General features: G+C 36.9%; 10 protein-coding genes and 1 non-coding gene across 12 annotated transcripts in view; 8 read left to right on the forward strand and 3 right to left on the reverse strand.

The window, feature by feature from the left end:
• The window catches only part of LOC111829905, a 1,924-nt gene extending 135 nt beyond the window's left edge, over positions 1-1,789 (reverse strand). The window contains exons 1-2 of the mRNA XM_023779945.1: positions 710-1,789; positions 78-614 (exon numbers count right to left, since the gene is read on the reverse strand). Coding sequence (XP_023635713.1) covers positions 78-614; positions 710-1,789 — 1,617 coding nt within the window. The remainder of the gene's footprint in view (positions 1-77; positions 615-709) is intronic.
• Positions 1,790-2,626: 837 nt separating this feature from the next.
• On the forward strand, positions 2,627-4,517 carry LOC17884414 (phosphoacetylglucosamine mutase). Its single transcript, XM_006287336.2, has one exon. The coding sequence runs from the start codon at positions 2,681-2,683 to the stop codon at positions 4,355-4,357; it is 1,677 nt and encodes a 558-aa protein (XP_006287398.1). The 5' UTR covers positions 2,627-2,680; the 3' UTR covers positions 4,358-4,517.
• A 773-nt stretch (positions 4,518-5,290) lies between these two features.
• Positions 5,291-5,752, forward strand: LOC17883401 (auxin-responsive protein SAUR20). The gene has a single exon (XM_006289976.2). It carries the CDS (start codon positions 5,368-5,370, stop codon positions 5,638-5,640), a length of 273 nt encoding a protein of 90 aa, XP_006290038.2. The 5' UTR covers positions 5,291-5,367; the 3' UTR covers positions 5,641-5,752.
• Positions 5,753-5,909: 157 nt separating this feature from the next.
• Positions 5,910-5,981, forward strand: TRNAW-CCA. The gene has a single exon. It is a non-coding gene; the product is annotated as a tRNA-Trp (tRNA).
• Positions 5,982-6,804: 823 nt separating this feature from the next.
• LOC17883094 (B3 domain-containing protein At5g18090) lies at positions 6,805-8,401 on the forward strand. Its single transcript, XM_006289981.2, has 4 exons — positions 6,805-6,930; positions 7,217-7,514; positions 7,603-7,880; positions 7,966-8,401. Exons 1-4 carry the CDS (start codon positions 6,832-6,834, stop codon positions 8,209-8,211), a joined length of 921 nt encoding a protein of 306 aa, XP_006290043.1. The 5' UTR covers positions 6,805-6,831; the 3' UTR covers positions 8,212-8,401.
• Positions 8,402-8,486: 85 nt separating this feature from the next.
• LOC17883099 (superoxide dismutase [Cu-Zn] 3) lies at positions 8,487-10,267 on the forward strand. The gene is made up of 7 exons (XM_006288713.2): positions 8,487-8,603; positions 8,715-8,816; positions 9,241-9,336; positions 9,423-9,454; positions 9,610-9,685; positions 9,909-9,962; positions 10,077-10,267. Exons 1-7 carry the CDS (start codon positions 8,510-8,512, stop codon positions 10,115-10,117), a joined length of 495 nt encoding a protein of 164 aa, XP_006288775.2. The 5' UTR covers positions 8,487-8,509; the 3' UTR covers positions 10,118-10,267.
• LOC17881548 (eukaryotic translation initiation factor NCBP) lies at positions 10,244-12,085 on the reverse strand. Its single transcript, XM_006288552.2, has 6 exons — positions 11,877-12,085; positions 11,440-11,535; positions 11,244-11,348; positions 11,010-11,087; positions 10,738-10,857; positions 10,244-10,649 (listed from the first exon to the last, which is right to left on the reverse strand). Exons 1-6 carry the CDS (start codon positions 12,012-12,014, stop codon positions 10,518-10,520), a joined length of 669 nt encoding a protein of 222 aa, XP_006288614.1. The 5' UTR covers positions 12,015-12,085; the 3' UTR covers positions 10,244-10,517.
• A 312-nt stretch (positions 12,086-12,397) lies between these two features.
• On the forward strand, positions 12,398-15,329 carry LOC17884598 (5'-adenylylsulfate reductase-like 7). Of its 2 annotated transcripts, none has more exons than XM_023781291.1 (4): positions 12,398-12,977; positions 13,758-13,939; positions 14,430-14,542; positions 14,703-15,329. In XM_023781291.1, exons 1-4 carry the CDS (start codon positions 12,813-12,815, stop codon positions 15,101-15,103), a joined length of 861 nt encoding a protein of 286 aa, XP_023637059.1. In that variant the 5' UTR covers positions 12,398-12,812; the 3' UTR covers positions 15,104-15,329. The 2 variants fall into 2 exon arrangements, with proteins under 2 accessions (XP_023637059.1, XP_006288371.1); XM_006288309.2 differs by having other exon boundaries at positions 12,399-12,977; positions 14,418-14,542.
• A 1,514-nt stretch (positions 15,330-16,843) lies between these two features.
• Positions 16,844-18,555, forward strand: LOC17881068. Its single transcript, XM_006288410.2, has 2 exons — positions 16,844-17,730; positions 18,326-18,555. The coding sequence occupies exons 1-2, from the start codon at positions 17,047-17,049 to the stop codon at positions 18,440-18,442; spliced, it is 801 nt and encodes a 266-aa protein (XP_006288472.1). The 5' UTR covers positions 16,844-17,046; the 3' UTR covers positions 18,443-18,555.
• A 1,175-nt stretch (positions 18,556-19,730) lies between these two features.
• On the forward strand, positions 19,731-21,600 carry LOC17883868 (dnaJ homolog subfamily B member 14). The gene is made up of 3 exons (XM_006288075.2): positions 19,731-20,124; positions 20,559-20,627; positions 20,761-21,600. Exons 1-3 carry the CDS (start codon positions 19,804-19,806, stop codon positions 21,385-21,387), a joined length of 1,017 nt encoding a protein of 338 aa, XP_006288137.1. The 5' UTR covers positions 19,731-19,803; the 3' UTR covers positions 21,388-21,600.
• Positions 21,539-22,273, reverse strand: LOC17882147. Its single transcript, XM_006286759.2, has 2 exons — positions 21,916-22,273; positions 21,539-21,810 (listed from the first exon to the last, which is right to left on the reverse strand). Exons 1-2 carry the CDS (start codon positions 22,060-22,062, stop codon positions 21,718-21,720), a joined length of 240 nt encoding a protein of 79 aa, XP_006286821.1. The 5' UTR covers positions 22,063-22,273; the 3' UTR covers positions 21,539-21,717.
• Between the last annotated feature and the right edge of the window lie 2,466 nt (positions 22,274-24,739).

Here is a 24,739-nt window from a genome sequence, read left to right on the forward strand (position 1 = left end):
GCTCCATAAGCATGTTCACATGGAATCCCACTTATTTGCCATTTACCACATGTGCATGTTCTTTTCTTCGTGTTCACCGAATAATCATTCCCATAAAGCATAACCTCATAAACTCCATGAGTTGCTGGAGTTGTTTCACACTTGTTTGCATCTTTCTTCTCTTTTGCAAGAATTTTGGCAACATAATCTGTAAACCTCCCTTCGTGATTCTTGGATTTATTATGTCTCTTCACCATTCGTTGCATAGTTTGCCGTCTAATTGTGTCCAACATCGGAATCATTGCCTTAGCTCTTGCTTTTGTAATGGATGAGTTAAATGATTCTGTGGCGTTGTTATCAACATCCTCACAGTTGCTTCCAAGCCTAAAGAAAGCTCTTGACCATGTCTCCGGTTGCTTTTTCATCACCAAATTGTAGACATCAATGCTATACTCTTTAACCTTGTTGAGGTTGTCCTTAAATTCAGTCTTGTTGTAGCTCCAAGCTAGTTGCCATATCAATGGTTTGATCATATCTTTTTTTGGATGCTTATTCTTCAAGTTCTCGATGATGTGTTTCACACAAAATCTGTGTTCAGCTTTAGGCAATTCTGTTTGCACAGAACTTATGAGTCCCTAATAAAATGAAAATTATGAATCACAATTTCATAGGTTGTCACAAGAGAAAAAGTTCAAAACAAAGAGAGAGAAGTTACACTTTTGGTACATACCTTCGATTTATCAGATATCAGAACAAATCTTTCTCCATCTTCTAGTTTTAAATCAGCCTTGAGTCTCTGGAGGAACCATAACCAGTTATCCCCAGTTTCAGATTGTACTACAGCCCAAGCAAGTGGATAAATTTGATTGTTTGCATCATGACCAACCGCAGCCAACAACACGCCTTTCACTGCCCTTTTCAAAAATGTGCCATCAAGTCCGATGATTGGTCGACAAGAACCTCTCCAAAGTGTGCGTATGATTTCAAAACACACATAAAAACGGCTGAAAACATCTTTATTGGCAGAGTTAGGGTTAGTTTCGACAATGGCAGTTGATCCCGGATTTGTAGTCATAATCTCTTCCACATAACCACGAATGTGAACAAATTGTTCTTCATACTCCTTCTCAAGCAACTTGAGAGCTAGCAGCCTTGCGCTCTGACATTGACCCCTAGAACTCACCAACTTCCATTGATCTTTAATGTGATTTTGAATTTGCAAAGGCATGAATTCAGGATTCACTCTTAGCTTGTCCATGAAAAGCCTTGCAATAACTGGACTTCTAAGTAGCCTGCATCTCCCATTTGGAGTACAACTATGCTTTTTGTATGTCGTCTTCACCACCCACATTTGTTTCATCTCATCATAAGAGCAATACACCCTCCACTTACACTTACCAACAATGCCACACTTGAATTCAAGCTTTGTCTTCTCCCATCTGCCTTGAACGACATTATTCCCTGTGTTTAAAGCGTACTCAATTACAGCCTCTTTAAATTCAACACCATTGAAGAACGACTGACCTATATATAATCTATCAACTCTGCTCCTACGGATTCTTCTATCTCGCAAAACGATCGGATCTTCCTCTTCATCCGAACTGTCTGGAATTTCATTTCGGCCAACAGACAACTCATCAATGAAATTCCCTATTGATGTTTCTACTTCAAACTCAAACCGGTCCATTCCATCTTCATCATCTTCGGCTTCACTATCATTTTTCCTTTTATTACCTTCTCTTTGTTTTTCGTTTTCCTCACTATAATAGGTATCAAAATCTTCCATATCGTCTGGTTGTATCTCGACCATGTCTTCTACGTTCACCATGCAACTGGAAAAGTAATAGCTCTAAATATAAGCTAACAAAAGAGATAGATAAAAACTATAAAAGGGGATGAGAGAGAGAAAGAAGACTTTACCCAAGAAACTAAGAAAAAGAGAGAAACGAGTGATGGAGTATGAAGAACAATTATAAAGAAGACAGAAACCCTAATTGTGAGGACCTTTTATATGATAGAAGAAAAAAAATCAGAAAATTGGATGGGGTTAATTTTGTGGGTTCACTAAACGCAATCGTGATATCTAAAAAACGCTATTACCGGTTTAGTAAGTTTAATCACACGTCATAGTCGCAGTGTTGCAATTGAATGATAATATTTAGTTTGTGATGTTTAATAGAGAAATAAATTATTGAGAGTGTTTAGAAAAGAGGCAAAAAGTACATGGTGTATATCAAAGAAGCAGTATAGTTGAAGTAGCTAAGAAGAGTCGACCCACTTGTAAACAGTTCCTCAGCTTTTCAATTACGAGAAACCCTAATAATTGCCATCGGCCAATTTCCTATTGCACTACTCAATTTGACCAAAATATTACATCCAAGAGACAGATATTTTGGTAAAACTGAGAAGTGCAAACGGAAAAAGCTGCTGTTTGAAACATCAGATCTAACCAGAGAACCAAACTGTTCATCGGACGTTCATGAGCGAAAGAAGAAGAAGACCGGAAAAGGGCAAAAGAAAGAGATCTGACTCGGCTGGAGGGAGACGAGTTATATGGAGGAGGTGAAAAAAGAAAACATGTATCTTGAGTCATTAATAAAATAAAAAAGCTTATTTTATGTCAAAAATAATATAAAAAAGCTTCCTTTACGTTTACTAGATTCATTTTGCTACTCTGCTTCTACTTTCTCACACAAGCGCCATGGACGAAATCCAAATTGCTTCACTCCTCAAATCATCTGAGCTTTTTCCGATTCCTCAAGGCCTTAAGCTATCTTATGGAACAGCTGGGTTCCGAGGCGATGCAAAATTGCTTGAATCGACTGTCTACAGAGTTGGGATTCTCTCAGCTCTCCGATCGCTTAAGCTCGGATCAGCCACCATCGGGCTTATGATCACAGCGTCGCACAACAAAGTCTCCGACAATGGCATTAAAGTTTCAGATCCATCTGGGGGTATGCTTTCTCAGGAATGGGAGCCTTTTGCTGATCAGATCGCCAACGCATCTTCTCCTGAAGAACTCGTCTCGTTGATTAGAGAATTTGTGAAGAAGGAAGGTATTACAATCGGAGATAATAAGAAAGGTGCAGAGGTATGGTTGGGAAGGGATACAAGACCTAGTGGTGAATCGCTTCTCCGAGCTGCGGAGATCGGTGTTGGTTCAATTTTGGGGTCTGTTGCGATTGACATTGGGATTTTGACAACTCCACAGTTGCATTGGATGGTTCGAGCTAAGAATAAAGGTCTTAAGGCTACTGAGTATGATTACTTTGAGAATCTTTCTACGTCATTTAGGTGTTTGATTGATCTTATTCCAATTAGTGGAAACAATAAGTTTGAGATTAGCAAATTGCTTGTAGATGGTGCTAATGGTGTAGGTGGACAGAAGATTGAGGAGCTAAGAGGGTCTTTGAGTAATCTTGATCTTGAGATTCGTAATACAGGGAGAGATGGAGGTGTGCTTAATGAAGGTGTAGGTGCTGATTTTGTGCAGAAAGAAAAGGTTGTGCCTTTAGGATTTGGGTTAAAGGATGTTGGGATGAGGTGTGCGAGTTTGGACGGCGATGCAGATCGTTTGGTTTACTTTTACATTCCTTCAGATTCTACTTCTGATGTAAAGGTTGAGCTACTTGATGGTGATAAGATTTTATCTTTGTTTGCTCTCTTCATCAAAGAGCAACTCAACATTCTTGATGATGATAAAGAAGGGAAGCAGTCTCGGCTTGGTGTGGTGCAGACAGCCTACGCTAATGGTGCATCCACGGATTACCTGAAGCAGTTGGGTTTAGATGTTGTTTTTGCTAAGACAGGGGTAAAACATTTACACGAGAAAGCAGCAGAGTTTGATATCGGAATCTACTTTGAAGCTAATGGCCATGGGACTATACTCTTCAAGGAATCTTTCCTATCTTGGTTAGTTACCAAACAAAAGGATCTAACCGCCACAGGTCATGGCGGTTCTGAAGAGCACAAAGCGGTTTCTAGACTAGTGGCGGTGAGTAATCTGATTAACCAAGCGGTTGGTGACGCTCTAAGTGGAGTGCTCTTGGTTGAAGTGATTCTGCAACACATAGGATGGTCAATACAGAAGTGGAATGAGCTATACAAGGACCTTCCTAGCAGACAAATCCAGGTCGAAGTTCCAGACAGAACAGCGGTTGTGACCACAAGCGAAGAAACCGAGGCTCTGAAACCTTTGGGGATTCAAGATGCTATAAATTCTGAGATCAAGAAATACCAGCGTGGCAGAGCTTTTATAAGGCCCTCAGGTACAGAAGATGTGGTGAGAGTATATGCAGAAGCATCCACTCAAGAAGCTGCTGATACTTTGGCTCATTCAGTGGCTCAGCTCGTCAAAAGCTTCCTTGGTTCAATCTAAAGATCTATCTGAATGTCTGCAAGAGTATGTTAATGGGAGTGTTTTAATGTTTTTCTTGTTCATCTCTTACCTTTCACATAATTTGTATAACCTGAATGACATGTTCTCTTGTCTTTTTTGTCTGCTTCTTGTGATTTACTTTGTTTCTCTTCTAGCTCTTCTGCTCCTTCTCCTCCACACCTAAACATGCTTTTCATTCCTGAAAAGAACCAGTCGTTTTCTATTTAATAAAGCTCTAAGAACAGAATGTTTCCTCTCCTGAAATTGTGTACATGAAAGATAGTTGTTAAGAACAGTAGCAGCTACTTATAGTAAAGATCATAACAATGGTGTACTTGAAGAAAGTTTATGGATTAATCTCAGGCTTAAAGAGGAACCTAGCTCATGCCTTTGTCTTCCTGTCTTAATTCTCGACAGCTTTGTCTCTGACATTGACTTCACCAGCAACCTAACACAGACTCTTCATTTCTGAATATCATAAAAGAACAACTTAACCAGTGACATAGACTTGTTGTTCTGTTGTTGAGAAACTTCAAGTCCCCACTTTAAGTTGTTATTAAATCCATTTAGACCACAGAGATTAGAGAATAGGATGATCACAGAACATGGAGAAGAGAAACTTGCTGGGCCTTATTATTGACAATAGCATGTCTTATCTAAAAAAATCATTGAGAAAACAGTCCCTTGTGAATTGCATATGGAGTTTGTTTCTAGCTTATTGTCCCACACTTATTAATTATCTCATCAAGACAAATTTTATCAATGCATCTTTTCCAAATGGTAGAGACAGAACCATGTTCTCTATTCTAGTCTGTCCATCGCTTCAAGACCACAAGTTTCTACGATTTTTCAGAGAGGGTTCAAATCCTTCGTTGATCTTTCTATATATACGCACTTAACTCATTCTTTCCAGCATCAACCAACAACAAACAATCCAATAACTTGAAATCTTTTCATACATCTTCAGAAGCTTCAAAAGAATTCAAACTTTTCAGACACTAAAGAAAGAAATGGCTTTCGTGAGAAATCTACTAGGTGCAAAGAAGATTCTAAGCCGTTCAACCAGAGCAGCCTCCGAGGCACCAAAAGGGTTTCTTGCGGTGTACGTAGGAGAGAGCCAGAAGAAGAGATATTTGGTGCCAATCTCATACTTAAACCAGCCTTCATTCCAAGCTCTTCTCAGTAAATCCGAAGAAGAGTTTGGATTCGATCATCCGATGGGCGGTTTAACGATTCCATGTCCTGAAGATACATTCATCAATGTGACTTCTCGGCTCCAATGATAACCGATCCAACATTTTTTTGTTATTCCTAGTTTAGAAAATAGACTTATTCATTGTAAATAGCTGAGCATTTTTGCTCTTTCTTCTAATTGAAAGAGTCGTTGTTCCAAAAGTTTAGAGAGTGAATGCCATTTTAATGCAACAGACAAGATTCATATCAATACAATTTTATTGGATCGATCATTGAAACACAAAGACAACCAATTGAAGAACTATTTTAAATATAAGTTTTGTGATCATATAAAATTAATTGGAGTAAATAGCAATCCGGATCCGTGGCGCAATGGTAGCGCGTCTGACTCCAGATCAGAAGGTTGCGTGTTCGATTCACGTCGGGTTCAATCCCCCGAACTTTAATTCCGGAAAATCTTGTTTTTTCCCGCATTTCGCTGCGTTTCAACCCGGTTTGAGGCTGCTGCTCTCTATTTATCTTAACCGAAATTTTAGGTTTAAAATCTTAAGTCTAAACCAGTTCACACATGACAGGTAGTGTCTTGTTTTGCATGTGTTTATTTTTCCTAATGGCTACCACCGCTTGAACTCTAAAAATCCTTCTCAATTATGATAATATTGTTAAAGCTATTCGTAAGTGAATTTGCTAAATAATTTCATAAACAGTTTTCAAAGCTTTCAAATTCAATCTCATGTGAAAGAGTACTGGGGTCAAAACTATATCTAGTTAAAGACTAATATGTAAAAACAAATTTTGAATATATATAGTAACCAAAAAGAGGAAACAATAATTATCATAGAGATTCAAAACTCGTGTTACATTTTTATCCTATAAACAACATCTTCACACTTACTTTATAACATTACATTGACAGGTAACGCATGAACTATAGATTAAGATGTAAAACACATGCAGGTTACATATTGCGTTGCGCACTATCCTCATACAATACAATGTATCTGTTCTGAATTCTTAGAAATATCTGTAATTGTAAGTAAAAAATTGGCTGTAAGCCTGTAAGAGTAATTAACTGAGAGTAAATGAAGTAAACTAGTCACTGTCATTGTAGTAAAACCTAGTTACTAAAAAAAGCGTGTCTTTGAAGTCACAAAACACACAGCTTCCTGTATTTGGTAATATGACGAAAGCAAAGAAATATAGAAAGAGAGAATTGTAAGTCATCATTTAAATCCGAGAGCAAGAGAGAGAGAGAGAAATAGGGTTGAAGAAAGAGAGAGATGGTGAAAAACAGAGCTTTTGGTGAGATTATGGATGATGGTGATAAACCAGGATTCTTCAAGATCCTTCGAAGGGCTACTTTGTCGTCTGAAACCATGGTAATCAATATCAAGTTTCTCTTGATTTTTGCCATACTTCTTCTTAATCGATTTTAAAAGATAGAATCTTGTTGGTTCCTCCATTGTTTTGTGCTAAATGGGTCTCGAAAAGGAAACTTTACTTGCTTTTGTTCTCTTAGTATGTTTCTTTTGCTCTGTTTAGTTTGCTCTTGGTGAGAATTTGCTCTGTTTTGTTTTTACTTTGTTGGGTTCATGTGTGAAATCGATTAAGGTCAGAAAGGTTGAAACTTTGGCCTCAATGTGTGCTTTTGTGGATGTTTTACAGAGAGGGATTCCTCTAAACTTCATCAGAAGCATCTCGGAAAAGCAGTTATCGGCTAAGATGGTGTTGAAAGTGTCGTGGGGAAGCTCATGGGCAATCAGAATTTCTAGAAACCCAAGATTCTACTTTATGGAGAAAAAGGGATGGGATCAGTTTTTGAGTGACAATAGTTTGGGTAATGACGAGTTTCTTACCTTTACTCACAAAGGAAATATGTGCTTTGCCGTAGACATCTACCAGATAGACGGTAAGGAGCTGCTCAGACAACGCAGATCTGCAACTACTGTTGCTTCTAGTTCTGGTAAGTGTTCATATCTATGTATTGCTTATGGAAAAGAAGAATAAGGCAGCCTTGAATCACTTTTTGTGGTTGAATTTGATGAAAACAGGTCGGAACAAGAGAGAACAAAGGAAGAACATCTACAAACATGTGAAGAGGGAAGAGGTTGAGTCTTGGTCTGAATCAAGCTATCCTGGTCACGAATCAGCTGAATCCATAGGAAGAAGACAAAAGCTTAGCTCGAAAACTAGGGAAGCCGAGGAAACTGAGAAATCAAAGAAGAAGAAGATGAAGGTGGACAATATTTGTGACGACTCTGAAGACGACACTATGTCTCTTGTTCCAGAATTTTCCATCACCATAAAGAAATCATACCTCATATTCTTGGTAAGAATAGAAACAACCGTGACAATGTCAAATTGGTTTATATAAAATCTGGGTTGTTAATCCATTAAGAATTTGTGATTTCCAGGGGATTCCTAAGTTGTTTGAAGAGCTGCATATGCCAAAGGTGACAACAATGTTCAAGATTCATGATCCGGAAGGGGAAAATTCATGGAATGTTATGTTTAAGATCACTGGTGTACAGTCAAGATTCTCTGCTGGATGGATTCGTTTGGCCAAAGATTTAAGTTTAGTGGTTGGAGACGTTTGCACGTTCACGCTCATCAAACCGACCGAGATGCTTGTTAAAGTCTCCAGATTCAAGACTCCATGATATTATGATTGTGAAGAGCTGATCTCAGTTTGATCAATCTCTGAAACTTTAGTTCAGGTGTTAGGAAGCGATCTTGATTAGTTATTATGGTGTGTTATTACATTGTTTCTTTGAGACTTTTGTGTTAGGACATAGGAGTACTTTAATTAATACAATGAATCTTCTTTCCGGTTCGGAATTAATTCGGGTTAATATAGTTCCGGTTCAATTTCGATTTTAGTTCCATTTAAAGTCTTAACCGGTACGCAACTCAATTTAATCCGATATACAATCACATCAGCTCCCAAACACAGAAGCAATGGAAGCTCCTAGAGGCAATCTCAGAGCGGTGGCTCTTATCGCCGGCGATAACAACGTTCGAGGATGTCTTCAATTCCTACAAGACATTTCCGGTGATCTGTCGTTATCAGCTTAGATTTTTAAATCGATGAGGACATGCTCTCTATTCCACTCAGCTGAGCTTTTATTTTGGTCTGTGGGGGGCTGTTTTGTGTGCTTTATAGGGACTACTCATGTTACTGGGAAGATCTCAGGACTCTCTCCTGGCTTCCATGGATTTCATATTCACTCTTTTGGTGATACTACGAATGGCTGCAACTCTACTGGTTCGTCTCTGTCTATGTTACTGTACATTTCACAAATTTTGAGATTGGTTTTTGTTGTTGCGTTTATTTGTGTGGTTCTACTGAGTTTGATTTACCTTCTGATATATTGTATCTTTTGGTAGCTTGTTTTATTTACAAGTCTTTTAACTGTTTTTTGTAAAAAAAATTTCATCTGATAGACTGAGACTCATATAGACATATGAAAAGAGTAATCTTGCTTGATCTTGATGATTGACTCTTAGTTTAGATTGGCTCTTAGTATTTACAAAGGATTAGCTCAAAGAACCATATAGATAACTGATAACAGAACCAGAAACCAACCTTCATGTCTCTTTATAGTGATCAGCAGCTATACATGCTGCGTTTACTGGGTTTTTTTCCCTCTGAGATATAGTTGAGTTCTCATGAAAATGTTAATTTTCAGGACCTCACTTCAATCCACTAAATCGAGTTCACGGACCCCCAAATGAGGACGAGCGTCATGCAGGCGATTTGGGTAACATTCTTGCGGGACCAGACGGTATAATCTTTGTTCCTTTATTATCTTTATAGTTTTGTGCCTTTTGAAAAATGATGCTAGTATGTTTGGATGAGACTTGTTTTCAGGTGTTGCTGAAATCTCAATCAAAGATAAACAGGTAAAGGATATTTTCTTTTTTCCTTTCTTCAACCATTTACTGTTTGACAAAATAAACATTTACATTTTCTCTGTGGGTTTTGCAAAGCCCCAGCACATATCTCTGTCTACCATTTCCCATTTGGTACTTATTTCGACTTCTCTCTTAATTTACAGATACCGCTTAGTGGGCAGTATTCTATCCTTGGGAGGGCGGTTGTTGTGCATGCTGACCGTGATGACCTTGGGAAAGGTAGGAACTTATAGCCTTTATGTATTATGTCAGTATATGTTAAGTGAGCCTCACCAAAAAAAAAGTATATGTTAAGTGAGTTGCAGAAGTTTGAGGGTAGAATCTCAAAAGCAGTCACTGTAGTTTCATGTAGGTTTTCATCAAGTACTCGGATAGTTCTTAGATTCATGATGTGCCTTATATTTTACTGAACTATGATCTCTTTGTGATTGTTACTGTGCAGGAGGGCACAAACTTAGCAAATCAACTGGAAATGCAGGCTCGAGGGTTGGATGCGGTAATGCTACAAGGCTAAGATTTGAGAAAAACAGAGCAACACCATTTTCTCTTATTTTCTCCTTTCTGGTGGGTGACTTAATTTTAACCTCTATGTTTTTTGATATTGAACCAGGTATCATCGGACTTCAATCATCTGCTGATGCTAAACTATAGCTGTTGAGATCAATGGACCATCCAGACCCAGAGCCACACTCTTTTCATATGTAGATGTCCACTAGAGACCATAGTATGAAGTGAAATTGTATATTGACATACTGTTACTGTTTAAGACTTGAGTCATAATATAAAACAGTACTTTGAGCTTCCGTCTTATTTGAAAATGAATCCTTATAGTTTTGAATAAAAACCATTGAAGGTGACAAGATCTAGAAACAATAAAACGATTGAACACCTACTGACACAGTAAGTAGCCTGGATTTTTTTTTTCCTGAAATTGAAAGCCTCCGGTACAGTATGGCATTGGATACAGGGTTCAATCCAGATATCATCCCAGGTTGCAGAAGAGCTTCCCAAATCTTCTCCACATTACAAGATACAACTGTCCACTTAGAGCCTACCCTCTCAGCCATGTGTTTCTGTAGGAAGAGTTGTCGCGAAGAGAAGCATCGTGGGGCTTGTATTCCATGACATATGCATGAGGTAACTTCAAATGCCTCTTGATCGAGTCTCTCAAACCCATCACTGCCTGTTCACAGATAACATTGCACTGTATAAGTACAAAACCAAAAGTAGGGGGAGACAGACAGGGAGAGAAAGAGTAATAGTTCTCTCACCTTATGGTCAGAAGCATTGCGGTTCCATACACTAATGATGTCCTCATTGAAGCGGACACTCAGCACTGCCCCACATATGCTATCAGCATCGTCAAGCTGGTCGCCTACCAACGCAAGAAGCTGAAGAAACAAATAAATGGGAGTATGATTCGCAGATACAAAAACGCTGACACTAGTAAGAACGATTGACAATAAAGAACATTAACAAATATTCCTTTTGAATGAAAGGGTATCAAAACTCAAAAGAAGTGCCCATAAGAAAATAAGCTCACCAGATCTTCCCAGAAACGAGCAGATACAACTTTTGAGAAACGTATTATCCACTTTCCTCCACTGCAGTTGGCACTATCCTGAAGGAGATGAATGAAGCTGGTTTAGTTGGTTTATTGTAGGAAAACTTCCGAGAAATATTTGTTGTGTAAATGGTTTTCAGATTATTGATGATCCACATACATACAAACAAACACAAAGACAATGAGAAAAAATCAGCAAATGGAAAGATGTACCTCCCACAAGGGGCGAACCCCATCCTTAAAGAAGTGAAGATCTGTTGGACTAGGCAAGAGAGATGACCGAGCGAGATGACAGTAGCAGGCCCAAAAACCTTCAACCTAGGTTACCAAAGCCAAATCTCAGAAATGAACAGTATAAAGTTGTGAACCAGTTCAAGAAAGGACTTCCATTAGTAATATTTAAGCTTACAGTGCTGAACTCCACAATCTTCTTTATGTTATCCTCATAAGATGTCTGGTTCCGAACCCCTGGTGTGCGACGGGTGTACCAAATCGCATACTTGTACTGCACATTCCCAAAATATATAAACGTGGAGCCACTGAGACAGTATTTGACCTTAACAAAATGGTATCAACGATCTCATTTTCTCTTAAATCAATCTGACCTGTTCTAGCTAAAATCAGTTCCACGAATATGAGAATCAAACTAGAGTAGAATCCTATAACATATGAGCTAACACATATCTAAACAAAGTCGCGAAACCGTTTAGAATCCGAATCTTCCACTACTACCCCAGCTATAAAATTCCCAAATCTTCGACGCACGAGGATCAATGTTTCAGCTACGAACAGATTCAAATTGAAAAAAAAGGAAATCAATCGATAGGAAGGATTTAGAGAACAAACCCGTAGAGGATGGAGACCATCCTTGAGCTCACGAGAGCGGCGTTCTTCGGAAACAGAGTCTGTAACATAGTGAGACTTAACGCTGTCCATGTTTCCAGATTCCCTGATCTCATCGTCCCTCCTATCCGCAACATCCATTTTTGAGCTTTCACGCGTTCGTGCTTCAAAGCCCTAAAAAAACTAATCAGAAAATAAGAATAGAGGAGAAAGAGAAGAGAGAACTCTTTTTAGTTTTTACTACTGCTACTCGGTCAATCCCTACATTAAAAGGTCAAATTCTGAAGAAAATGAAGCTAATGGGCCTTACTGGATCTAATTAATAAGCCTTTACGATTGGTTATCTTTTGGGTCAATCTTGTAACAGTACTAAATTTTAAAATAAACAAACAGTTACGAAAATTAAAGAAGTGGACATGAAATATAGTAAGAGTCGTTGGTGTTATTACACATAAACTAATCGAACCAAGACATATGTTTAACACATGCACCTATCACACGGCAAGATAAGTGGTGTAGTGGAGAGCCAAAAAAAAAAAAAAAAAAGGAATGTGACGAATGCGATATTGGCGTTCTCCATCTGTATGTTTCTGCAGAAACAAGTGACAATAAAAACTTTTTTCTTTTCTGTGTGATGATATTTTTACCATATAATAGATCTGAGACTTTTCCCAAATTCTGAGAATTACATTTTTCAATTTCCTCTTTGAAAGTTATCTTCTTTATGCTCTCGTTGCTCATTTGCTCAATCTAAGGTTTCCCCTTTGGTTTTTGATTTCGTGCTTTTCTCCTCCATTTCTGATGCCATTTCACCTTTGAGTTTTTTTTTGTTTTTTTTATTGTCAAAAACATAAAATAAAGGTTCTTTGTGTGATTCTCTTAGAGAATTTGGGAACTTTGATCTGTATCTCTTGCCCGTAGATTTAGGTTTCTGATTTGATGAATTTGTGGGTCTACGTACTCCTCCTCTTCTCTGCGGTAGCTGGATTATGCGTACCTTCTGGGTTCGCTTACGTTGACGTTTGCGATCACGAATTCGTGGTGTTCCGATCCGGAATTGAGCAGAAATGTCCTCGCTCTCTCTATCCGAGCCCTCCTGTCGAGGTACGTCACCATACTCCCTATGATTTGTTAGAAATTAATATACATATCTTCGATTGGATTTGGGATGCTTTGTGTTAGATATGTATGTCTGGTGTGAAAATCCCTGAGTTGGGTTTGTGGCGTTTTCTGTGATTAAAGTAGAACAACTTGCTTAGATTTTCATCTTTAGGAATTCAGATGATAACTCTTCCATAAAGCCCTCTTTAGTTTGTTTGGCATGTCATTTTAGTCTTGTGGTGGTGAAAAAAAGTCTCCTTTTCAGTTTTCTTTTTGGTTGTATCTTAAGCTTAAGCTCTTAACAGTTCACGCTAGTATTTTAGGAAAACGGTATAGGCTTGTAGCTTTACTCCACCGCTGTGGTAGTGGTGTATCAGCAGTTAGAACTTAGAGGAATTTCAATGAATTTAGAGGTCTTTACTGTAAAAGGAAGCTGGTAGAAATATGTTGTCAGTAAATGTTAGTTCATGATGAAATGGTCCACTTAGGAAGGACAAGTCTATGACTATGATGTATTTGTGACCTATCATGATCATACTTTGTTGTTTCTTTTATATTTAGGATCTCTTTTATCTCAAGACTGCAATGTATATGTAAAGTTCTTTGATGCATGCCTTTAATTGTGTCAACACTGGTCTCTCTACCAACATTCTTAGTCAGTTGCAGCAAATATGATATAGCAAAAACTAGTATATATGTGTGTTTCTCCATAGGGTGAGGACTTGGATCTGTGCTTGCTTTTGTAACTCAAGAAGTATCAAAATTTGTATTTTACTAATGCAGGTAGATGGAGACTTGCTAGACAGACTCATGGATGCAAACCATGGAAATGTATATACATCCATACTGTTTTATGCCAAGCGGTGCCCGAATTCACGTGCAGTACACCCGAAGTTTGATGTTCTGAGTTCAATGTTTCCTCACATAAAGCACCTGGTTGTTGAGCAATCTCAGGCTTTACCATCGTAAGAAGTTTCTTCGGCTATAGAATATGTGTATAATTCCATTTGCATCTTATTAGACATATAGAGGCCAGGGATCATTTGAATCACTTACGATAAGAAATTTGAGTGTTGATATCTCACTTGCAGAAGAAAAAAAAATGATTCTTCGTTGCTTGTCATATTTTTAGTACGTAATCAATCAGTTTTTTTCCACTACTTGGTAACAGTTTTCGTCTTAGTGAATTAGTTTTACCAACAAATGACAAATAAGGTAACAGAAAATGAATGATGCTTTGCTAGTGGCTATAATTTAGACTATTTGGGTGACCATCAAATGTAGATTAATTAGTTTGTTGTGCTGCATAACCTTTTTAGCCTTATGATGTTGTATCATGACTCATGAATAGCTCATCCTCCAAAATACTGAATGTATTTATCCTTTTTTTTTGGCATCTTCTTTGGTCAATGTTAATTGATCTCATGATTTTCACTATTGCAGTGTCTTTTCTAGGTATGGTATTCATAGCTTGCCCTCAATCCTGATGGTGAATCAGAATGTGAAGGTGCGATACCAGGGTCAAAAAGATCTTAAATCCCTGATTCAGTTTTACAAGGATACAACAGGTAAAAGCGTGCTTCATGAAATGCGAGACTACGTCTCTGTTTATACATTCTTCTCATATTTTCTGCTGTATCCCTTGAAGAAACATAAATGCCTGGGAAAAATTTAGCTCAACTTTTTTTTATAACAAGCTCCGCATGGTGTATCTTTGTGGTTTTCTAGGTCTTAAACCTGTCCAGTATGTGGATGAAGGTGAACCAGCAAGCTTGGAAACTGATGGAAACCTGATCACATGGCTACTCAACGGGTCATCTGTCAAAGAAATAGCAGAAAGAGAGCCATACATGGTACTTGCACTGATGTTTCTGGCTCTGAAACTGGCAATTTTAATCTTCCCCATCATGGGATCGCGCTTGAAAACATTATGGGCACTGTATGTACCGCATCTGAGCTTGGGAATACTTAGGGAGACTAGCCAGCTGTTTGGTCGTGCCCTGCACATGATGGACGTGAGGAGGCTATGGATGAAACTGAGACTCACCAAAACAAGAAACTTCCAAGAAAGGGCAAAGAACGCACTTGCATCGGTCTCACTAGGGAAATCTTCATCACAATCAGCCTAAAAGGGTGATTGAGAGATCCTTCATTGTCAATGAGCTTAGTGTAGATTACTTTACTGTCTGTGAGAGATCCTTTGACTGACAAGTCTGACATGTTTCTATAACTTTGGAGTTCCTCTGTGTCTGTGTATGTAAATCATGTTTTGCATCTTTTGTGTATATTTGTCTTCCATTTTTGAATATTCTTGTTCCTGGTCCACTTCGTTTTGCAAACAATTTGTTTTACGTATATTGGTATAATTGGTGTTAGAGGTGGACACTTGGGGTCGTATAAGTGAAAGAAACTTGTCCGACTTGTGTGGATCACTCAGGATCACATGTTGAAGTTTCGTTTTCCTGTCGTTTTTGCGTATGTGTGTGACAGTTGAATCTATATCTCTATTAGATATTTTCAATTTCAACTTAGGAATCCTTAGTTAGTTGAGAAGCTTATACACCATTTTGAATACAGTTTAAGATGCTTTAAGATTGAGCTTAATTTCAGATGTAAGCTGCCTAAAGCACAAGATCATTAGCACTTATTGATTGACGTGGTTCTTACTCTACCAAAAAGAAACTTATGCTATCATTTTGTGTAAAGGATAACTATCAGGATGATGGAAAATATAAATAGAATAAGAAAAATAAATGATTGTAGGGGTTCTTTAACGACTTATGCTTTTATAACACTTGTTAAATGAATCATTCGTTGCTTTTGCATTGAATAAAAACACTAGTAATTGCGAACAAGCAACCTCCACTAATATATATTTTTCTTTTATATAATAATTTGCTTCCATAGAAAAGGACTTTAAAACTTATGACTTGTATAACACATATCATCTTCTATCTTTCTTGTTTTCGTTTTTATGTTAATCACAAAAATTTGGTAGTTTACTAAAATGTAAGAAACAACACCAAAAATATATGCAAGACATTCACGTGTTGGTGGTACCCAAGTATATTATGCTTGAAGTATCTTCCTCTCTAGCTCTCCTCTCCCTATCTAGAAACTTCAATAAAAGCCTATTTTAGTCTATCACTACCAATACGTTTTGTCATATATATCATAAAATACCCCGCTTAGGTAGACCTCTTAATCCATAAACTAAAATCTTAAAACTACCATCAGAATTTCATTAGCACAACTGAACCTAGTACAAAATTATGATCTCATTTCTTATAACCAAAATATGACATTGTCCAAAACCAAATAGCGTGTCAACCAAAGGTTTGAAAAAACAAAACACAAAAATATCAAAGGGACATTGTCAAAGAAGACAATTGATAATTGTTAACGTGGGGCTCCTCCTAAAATTGGCAACATCATCTTCTTTTGTCACTTCATTCGTATCTTTGCGTACATGGGATAAGCTCTAAATGACTTCCTTCGCCGCCCACGCCTTAGAGATTGCAATTAGCCTTATTTTTTCACCACTGATTATTATTATGTTTAAGCAATATATCATTTATAAAGTTTTCATGGTTAAAACGACGTTTAGCTTATTAGATTACGAAAATCCGGTGAACTATGTGACTTGATCTCCACAAATAGTTTCTCACAGAAATAAATTATCAATTTTTAATCGCTAATCGCCGACAACCAAAAAATCACTAATTATACACTTTTGTAACTTTAATCTATTTTAACAGTGACTAGAGTAAATGCGTCAATCTCGCTTGTACCCACTCCCATAGTTAAATCAGCCATTTAAAGAGTTTTCTCTTTACGTCTCTTCTTCTTCTTCTTCTTCTTTCTATGATCATCTATTTAAGGATCTAAGAAACCACTTCACAACGATGATGGAGAGAGTTCTCTCCTCAATATTACCATAAAGTCTCAACTAGCTCCAATACTTGAAAAAGAAAAAACCACTCTAGCTAGCCCAAACAAAACCTTTAACTTTCTTTTTCTAAAATCCTAAAGCTAATCGGAGAAATCCGTCAACAACAACTAGCTGGAGAAAATGGATCTAGAAGAGTGGGAAATACTCCCTAGAAACAACTACAAGGGTCTCGAGCTTGATCTTGGTCTTGAAGAGGATCATGAAGCCAAGAAGATGATGAGAAACAACGGGAAAACCTTCGAAAATGATTACTACATCTGCTCAACACAAGATCCTGTCGGCAAAACAGAGCTTCTTTATCAGAGATCTAGCGTGGTCCCCACACAACTCCTCCAAATTCCCATAACTTGGGAGCCTTTGTCCCCCGTTGACGACAAAGATCGCAAGAAGCACCCGGATCCGGATTTCTCGGAGCCAGACCCGGAACGTTTGACGGAGTCTCTTCCGTCGCCGAGAATAACCTTCAAGAAAATGAAGGAAACCGAATTTGCCGACATGAAACTAGACTCGCCATCAGCCAGGTTCACAAGCCCTCTGCCTCATCAGAACGACGAGAAACATTCCGAGATCATGGGATCAGATAGTAGTGACTTGAGTAGCAAGAAAGAGGTTGATTGGGATGAAGGTAAGAAAATGAATCTGTGGAAGAAGGGTCTCAATGGAATTGGAGCTATATGTTCATTTGGTGTTGCTGCTGCTGCTGCCACCATCTGTGTCTTCTTCCTTGGAAACAACAGTAGCATCCATGGTTGTCGCAACAAGAACCAAATCCTCAGGTTCCAGATTTACTCTGATGATAATAAGGTAATCTTTTCTATACTTATGATTCATCATTTCAAGTCAAGCGCTGTTCGAAGAAATAAACTATCTATAGATTGACATTAATTACTTGTGTTTATAATTTAAGATGCTTTGATAATGAACTACAATTCTGCTTTAGATTCATGAATAAATTTTTACTAGATACAATCATTTTCATAATCGTGTTACTAAAGTTAGATCTCATCAGCTTAATTATACAATATTTACGTGTTTGATTTGATGGAAGCTGTTACTTAGAAAAGTTTTGTTTGTGTGTTTGATGATATTAACGAAAGTGATAAGGATGTGCGTTTGGCGGTGTGGCCGCCTATTACGTGTCTAAGGGAACAATCGATAATAATTGTATAGAGACGAACGATTCTCATTTTATTTTTATTTTGTGTACGTTTTGTGTTTATCTTTTCTTGCGTCACCCTCACACTTTGAACCAAATTAAAACACGTTTTAATAATTAATAACGTCATTGTTCCTTTACATATACTTTTTACAAGTTATCATATGCGTATTAATTATATAAGGGACTTGAAGATGTTTTGTGAATTTATTTAAAATGTCTTTATAATGATTGTTGTTGCAGCGAATGAACGAAGTAGTGAAGCATGCAACAAAGCTAAATGAAGCAATCTCTGTGATGAAAGGTCTTCCCGTGGCAAGAGCTCAGATATCTTTTGGTGGATACTACGATGCACTTTAATATATCATTACATCAGAGATCTTTAATATCCAATGTCTTCTTCTCAAATACGGGGATCCATATATAGAATTATATTTATGAATTTAGGAAATCCAATAAATAATGTTTGTAAATATATAATGATATTATTTTTCTGAATGCACACTAGTTATAAAAAAAAATTACTACACCAGTTAAGTTATAATGAACGATGAATCGATGATATACAGTAAAACCTCTATAAATTAATAATGTTGTGATCATGAAAATCTATTAATTTATAGAGATATTAATTTATCGATAAATTAATAATTATTAATTTATAAAGAGATTTTCCTAATTTAAAAGGTTTTTTCAGAAAAATATTTAAAAATGAGATTTAATCATGATAATTAGTATTTTATATAATCAATTACAAAGAAAATAATTATTATTATATCTTGAATGAGAATGCTAACAATTTTTGATTTAGTAAAATATTAGAAATAAACTCTAACAAAAACTAATGTGTATATATATACATATATTTTGAAAATTTTACCTAATTATTAATTTATAATATTATTGGGACCATATATTTACAAAGGATTTCAAAAAAATTATTATCTTATTAATTTATTGAAATATGTCTAAAATTACACTGCTCCCAAATTGGGACCGGAGAAATTTATTAATTTATAGAGATTATTAATTTATCGAGTATTAATTTATAGAGGTTTTACTGTATATATTTACGCTTTTACAGTGGTTAGAAAATGCAATGGGTAAATACACCAGACGAAGAAAACAAGTTACATACATAGAAAAGGGTATAAATGAACTCTAAACCTAATACTTTGCAATTAACATTAAAGTCCCAAATGATGTTTATGAGTGTGTTAGTGTTCTTGTTGAATGATTCAAATCCACATAATGCAACATTATTGATGTATATAAAAAAATTGTCATCACCAAAGCACCTTGTAGAGTACAAAAGTGCTATATGATGCAGCATATTGTAGTATTTTAGTAAATCAAATAAATTTATGAGTACTTTATAAAACAAAAGTTGTATGTACAATATTGCTAAACAAATAAGAATTTTAAGCCTAGAACCTCTTAATTATTAAAAAAAAAAAAAAAGAACAATTGAGGATTTAGTTCCTTTGGGGCTGCAAGGCTGCATGCAATTTACATCAACAAAAAGATCAAGCCCAACATCTAAAGGCCCATTATCAAGAATAACCCAAACCAAAAATAAGTAAGATCCGATAATCCGACCCGCCAGTAATTTTAACGGCCTTCCGTCAAAGCCGGTTCTATTCCACCACTTAACGTCAGTGGTCCGTTGACAAACAGACCTGTGGCTGTGAGCCTGTGACTGTGAGTGTGAGAAGAAGATAATGCAGACCCAGCTTCTGGTTGGACCCATCCCACTCAAGGGCTGCCGTCGATTCTCATCCTCCTTCTCCGGCGATCTCCTCCCTCCGTCTTCTAATCATTTCGGCCGATACTTACAACACCACCACCGTCGAAGGCAGCGCGACGGCAGATCTCGCTCTCACCGTTATCGCTTGAAAACGACTGTTACTTCTGCTGCGTATTCTTCTTCTTCGTCTTCGGCTTCTAATACTGGCGGACAGAATCATTACGCTGTCTTGGGCGTAGCTCGTAACGCCACACAAGTTGACATCAAGAGAGCTTATCGCCTTCTCGCTCGAAAGGTAAAGTTGTTTTTGTTTGTGTTGCTTCCGAGAATGAAATGAAGGATCTCACTGATTTTGCAACGTTGATGTTGATTGGTTGCTGTGTTGAAAGATGTAAAATTTCGATCAGTATCAGATTTTAGTGGACATTACGCACTTTTGGTGGAGTTCTGCATAAATAGCAAACAAAATTTATGGCTTATAGTCAATGTTGATTTTGAGGAAACAGAAAAGTTCAAATCTTGTATTCGTATGAGACTTCTGTATATGATTTGCTGCCTTTGTTTATCATCATTTATCTGGAGTTTGGTGGAACCTGATCCTTCACTGTATCAATCTTGTAGACCTTGTACACTTGAATCCTGATAATATAGCATGGTCAGGTATGCTGCTGGTTTCCTCAGCTTTTTTTGGGTTATGTTGGTGACTGTATTCTTGTGTTGCAACTGTAGTTTCATCCTGATGTGAATAAGGACTCTAGAGCTGGAGAGCTATTCAAGACCATTCGTTGTTCCTACGAAGTCGGTATTCCTTCTATTGCTTATTTCCTTCTATGAATGAGTGTGCTAGATTACAAGTTTTTGAGTTGTTCTTGGGATCCAGTGTAACATCAATTGACGGAAGTCTTTATTTACCTGTATTTGCTGTTAAAAGGTACTATCTAATGAAGCTGCAAGGACTCAGTACGACCGAGCACTTAAACTTCAAGAAAATTCTCGGTTCCATAGAGTGAGAAGGCAAACCTATACTCCTGAGGAAGAAGATGCCATGAAGTATTACTACAGCTGGGCTGAGAAAAGACAAAGATCCAGACACGAGAGATTCTATGGACACTATTCAACATATCCAAACTCACATTTCTACGCCGAGACCGAGCCACTAGAAGAGGAAGAAGAAGTAGGAACAGCACAAGACCAGCAAGACTCCTTTGTAGAAGCACTAAAATCTGCTTTCTTGTCGATGTTTCTTCTATACACACTCGGTTGCCTAGCATCTCTCACATTTAGCACATTGACGGCTTTGCTCGACAAGGAACTCGACATGGGTTACAAAGTCGGGTTCATGATCGCATGGGTACTAGGCGGAAAAGGCGGCATCCTTCTAACTCTGTGTCTAACATTTGCAAGCTGGCTCTGTGGGAAAGCAAGCAGCAGCGTTGTGGTTCTTGTGGTAGTGGCAATGTGGGTTGGCTCCAATTTAGCTAGACATGCTCCTCTTCCACAAGGAGCTCTTCTCACCCTCCTCTACATGTCAATCAAGCTTCAAGTCGACTCCACCTGAATATATTCTCATCTTCTTCACTACGTCAGGTTTCATCTCAAAGTTTAGGTTGTAAATAGCTAAAATATCATGTTCTCTATTCCAATCCCCCTTAAGAAAAGATGTGTCAAAAGGTCTGGAGATGATTTGAATAGTAAAGAGAAGAAATTGCTTGTAAAAAGTTACAAACTCCTTTGTATTACAAAATCAATGAATCAAAGTTTACAAAATTCATATGAAGAATTAGAACAAGTGAAGGATTGTGATTAACACACGTCTATGTATTCATTATTGTTGTTTCTGCACAAAGAAGAGACCAAAAAGTACAAAGATGAAATCTTTTTTCGTCTTCTATTGAGTTTTTTCTCTCATCTCCTTAAGATTCCTCCAAAGGTATCTTCCGCTAGCCATATCGACGAACACCCAAAACCCATTCTCCATCTTCTGTTAAATTCGCCAATTTGAACAAGAAAACAGAGGAAAATCAGAACCAATCCTCCACAGAGAAATCAAAATCCAAAATGAAATTAATGAGAAAAAAGCTTTTACCTGTTTGAAATCGAGTCCTTGTTTGTCATTCAATTCGACAGGTGAGTCGTCTGAGATGAGCTCAGGCGAAGAACTCACCGTCTTCCATGCGAAATATCCGGCGAGTACAGCTGAGAAGAACACCAATAAGAACCTCAACGGACACATGAAGAAAGGACGAATTAGGAATCTCTGATCTCAATGTGTTGAAGAATGAGAAAGTTTCTTTTAGGGTTCGTGAGAATCTGGGAAACGAATCGTGTGAGAGAGAAAGAGAGAAACAATAGAGAAATTTATGGAGTTGAAATCATGAGATTGCTATTTACATGTCTCCCTCTCCACAGTATGAGAGAAAAAGGAAACGCGTTTCTGAATCTTTCAGCAATAGGAGAAGAATTGGTGTTTTCATATTTACGTCAATAACATAAATAACGGCATAATTTCTATTTATTTGTAAATCAGCCCCAATAATTGTTAATCGTTCCAATAGATCCTTGATTTCTACTAAATTTTGTCTTGAAAGAAAATAAAGTTGAGGGGATGCGTTGAGGTAAACCATGAAAAGTAAAGGGTATAAAAGAAAATGGTTACTAGTAGTAGTATTACAATGGGGGTAAAAGAAGAAAGACAAAATAAGTGTCTAGAAGAGGCTGACCTCAACTACCACCACTAATGTAAAGTTGTATTATTGTATTATCATCACGTATGATGTAGCTTTTGTCAACGCGACGCTATTATAGAATTGAACCGCGAAAAAGTCTACTTCTCTTTTGTACAATTTGAGGGGTGTTTCTAGAATATCAATGTCGTACGTAAAAGATTTAGAGTTATATCGATTGTTTTGGCTGTGTGGTTGATTTTAATGCAAATTCTTGTTTGATAATATATCTAATCTAATGATCATTTGGTAGAACATCGTCTGTCTTTTAGCTCAAATGTCATGGAAATATAACTAAATGTAACCCTTTCCATCTTTTTATGGGTGATGTGATGTGTCAACGGGATTATATTTTTAGTTAGCCATAATTCATTTGGTTATCTTGTTGATTCGAGTTTAACCATATGAAGATTTGATGTCAGATCCTATATTAAAGAATCATGTAACCTGTTTTAAATTAACACACTATCATTAAACTATTTGACCAACTTCTAAAATAACGTATACACACGCTCATGTAATACTTGATCATGTAACCCTTCAGATAAAGTGTTTAGATCTGAAGGGTGTTACGGATGCTGGTGAGCTTATATACACAGGAATGAGTTTTTAATGGATCGTGCTATGTTGTGTATAAGTGTATTATTCATCAATAAATCAAGTTTCGCGGAATTGCAGTTAAACATATTTGGCAACCTGATAGAACTTGGATCTGATCTTCTGAATGACTATTATTATGTTTTGCCAAACCACAATGAGAGTTTCAGCTCATTGTAAGAGCTCTCATCTTTTCTTTCGTTTTTCATAGAACGACATTATATATATTAATGGAGTGTTTCGTTAGAACTTTCTTGTAAATTTGATTGATTGAGCCCATTGTTATATTTTGCCATGATTTGATAATTTCTACATGTTAGTGCAATATGCAAGACACTTACTATATAATTTATAAACAATCTACGGATGGTAGGTAAAAGAAGAAACCTATAGAGGCAGAGACGACTGTAATATGCGTTTTAGATAACACCTACGAATCCTCTGTTTTGTTTCTAGCATTTGTTAGCGATTATACATTTGCTCAATGTTCTTCAACAGTTTCTTGTTTGTTTTGTTTTGTTAACCGTAGAATGACATATCAATTGATCATTACTTAGTTTTGGATATTACCTCAACATGTGTTACAACAATGTGGGCCGGGTTCTGCAGACTGTGGGCCTGTGGCTGCATAGATTTATGCAAACGACTCAGTCTTTTTGAAGTCAGAAAGGCATTAAATTTTTTAGTTGATGATATGTAGAACATTCATAAGCAAACTAGAGTATCTTCGATACGTGTTATAAGAGATGAAAGCCTAAGCCACTACTAGGCTGCATCATAGGCCAATACACATGTCTTTGTATTTTTTGTTTACTTCTCTTTCAACAACTTTGTCTTCTACAGTGTGACTTCACCACTAGTCCAACACCAATACTGACCAACAAAAAAAGACACACACACACACAATTAGATAAGATACATCTCTTGAAATGTTCAATAGCCTATGTTAGTTTTTTTTTAATTAAGAAATCTTTCATGGGTGACAATGGTATCCCAACTAAAACTATAGTTTATAAACTCTTAGCAAAAGAAATAAAATGGTGAATCCGTACATGTGTGTTTGGACGCATATTATTAAGTTGGGATGACAAAAGAAAACATAGTGGATAAGATTGTTTGTTTACAAGTCAACAAACACCAATGTCGAAAAATCAAAGAAATTACGAGTTGATGCGAAGATGACGATGCAACCATATCTCTTTCCAAATCAAAAGAAGTATTATGTGTCACATTCACCACTAATTTCACTTAGGAATATAATCTCTATAGCCAGAGATGCCCAAATAAAACATATGCAACGTTTTATGAATGTTCTTTATTTTAGCTTAAATTATTCTCTGACATAAAACATAGCACAATGTTTGTTATCTCAAACTATTTATTTACATTAATGGGGAGAGGAAACAAATCTCCAGTGACATCCCAAATATGAACTCAAAAGTCCCCAAAATGATTAGTGTCCAAAGAAATATGTCTAGTTGATCCCAGAACTACTATAAAGAGATAGATAAAGATTTGTACTTAGTTTAATTTCTTATTTTAGAGGGCAAAAAAACTCTTCAGTTAACTTAAAGGATGTTTGTCTAAATT

The sequence above is a fragment of the Capsella rubella genome, unplaced genomic scaffold (assembly GCF_000375325.1).
Source record: "Capsella rubella cultivar Monte Gargano unplaced genomic scaffold, Caprub1_0 scaffold_6, whole genome shotgun sequence".
In the NCBI taxonomy this organism is placed as follows: domain Eukaryota; kingdom Viridiplantae; phylum Streptophyta; class Magnoliopsida; order Brassicales; family Brassicaceae; genus Capsella; species Capsella rubella.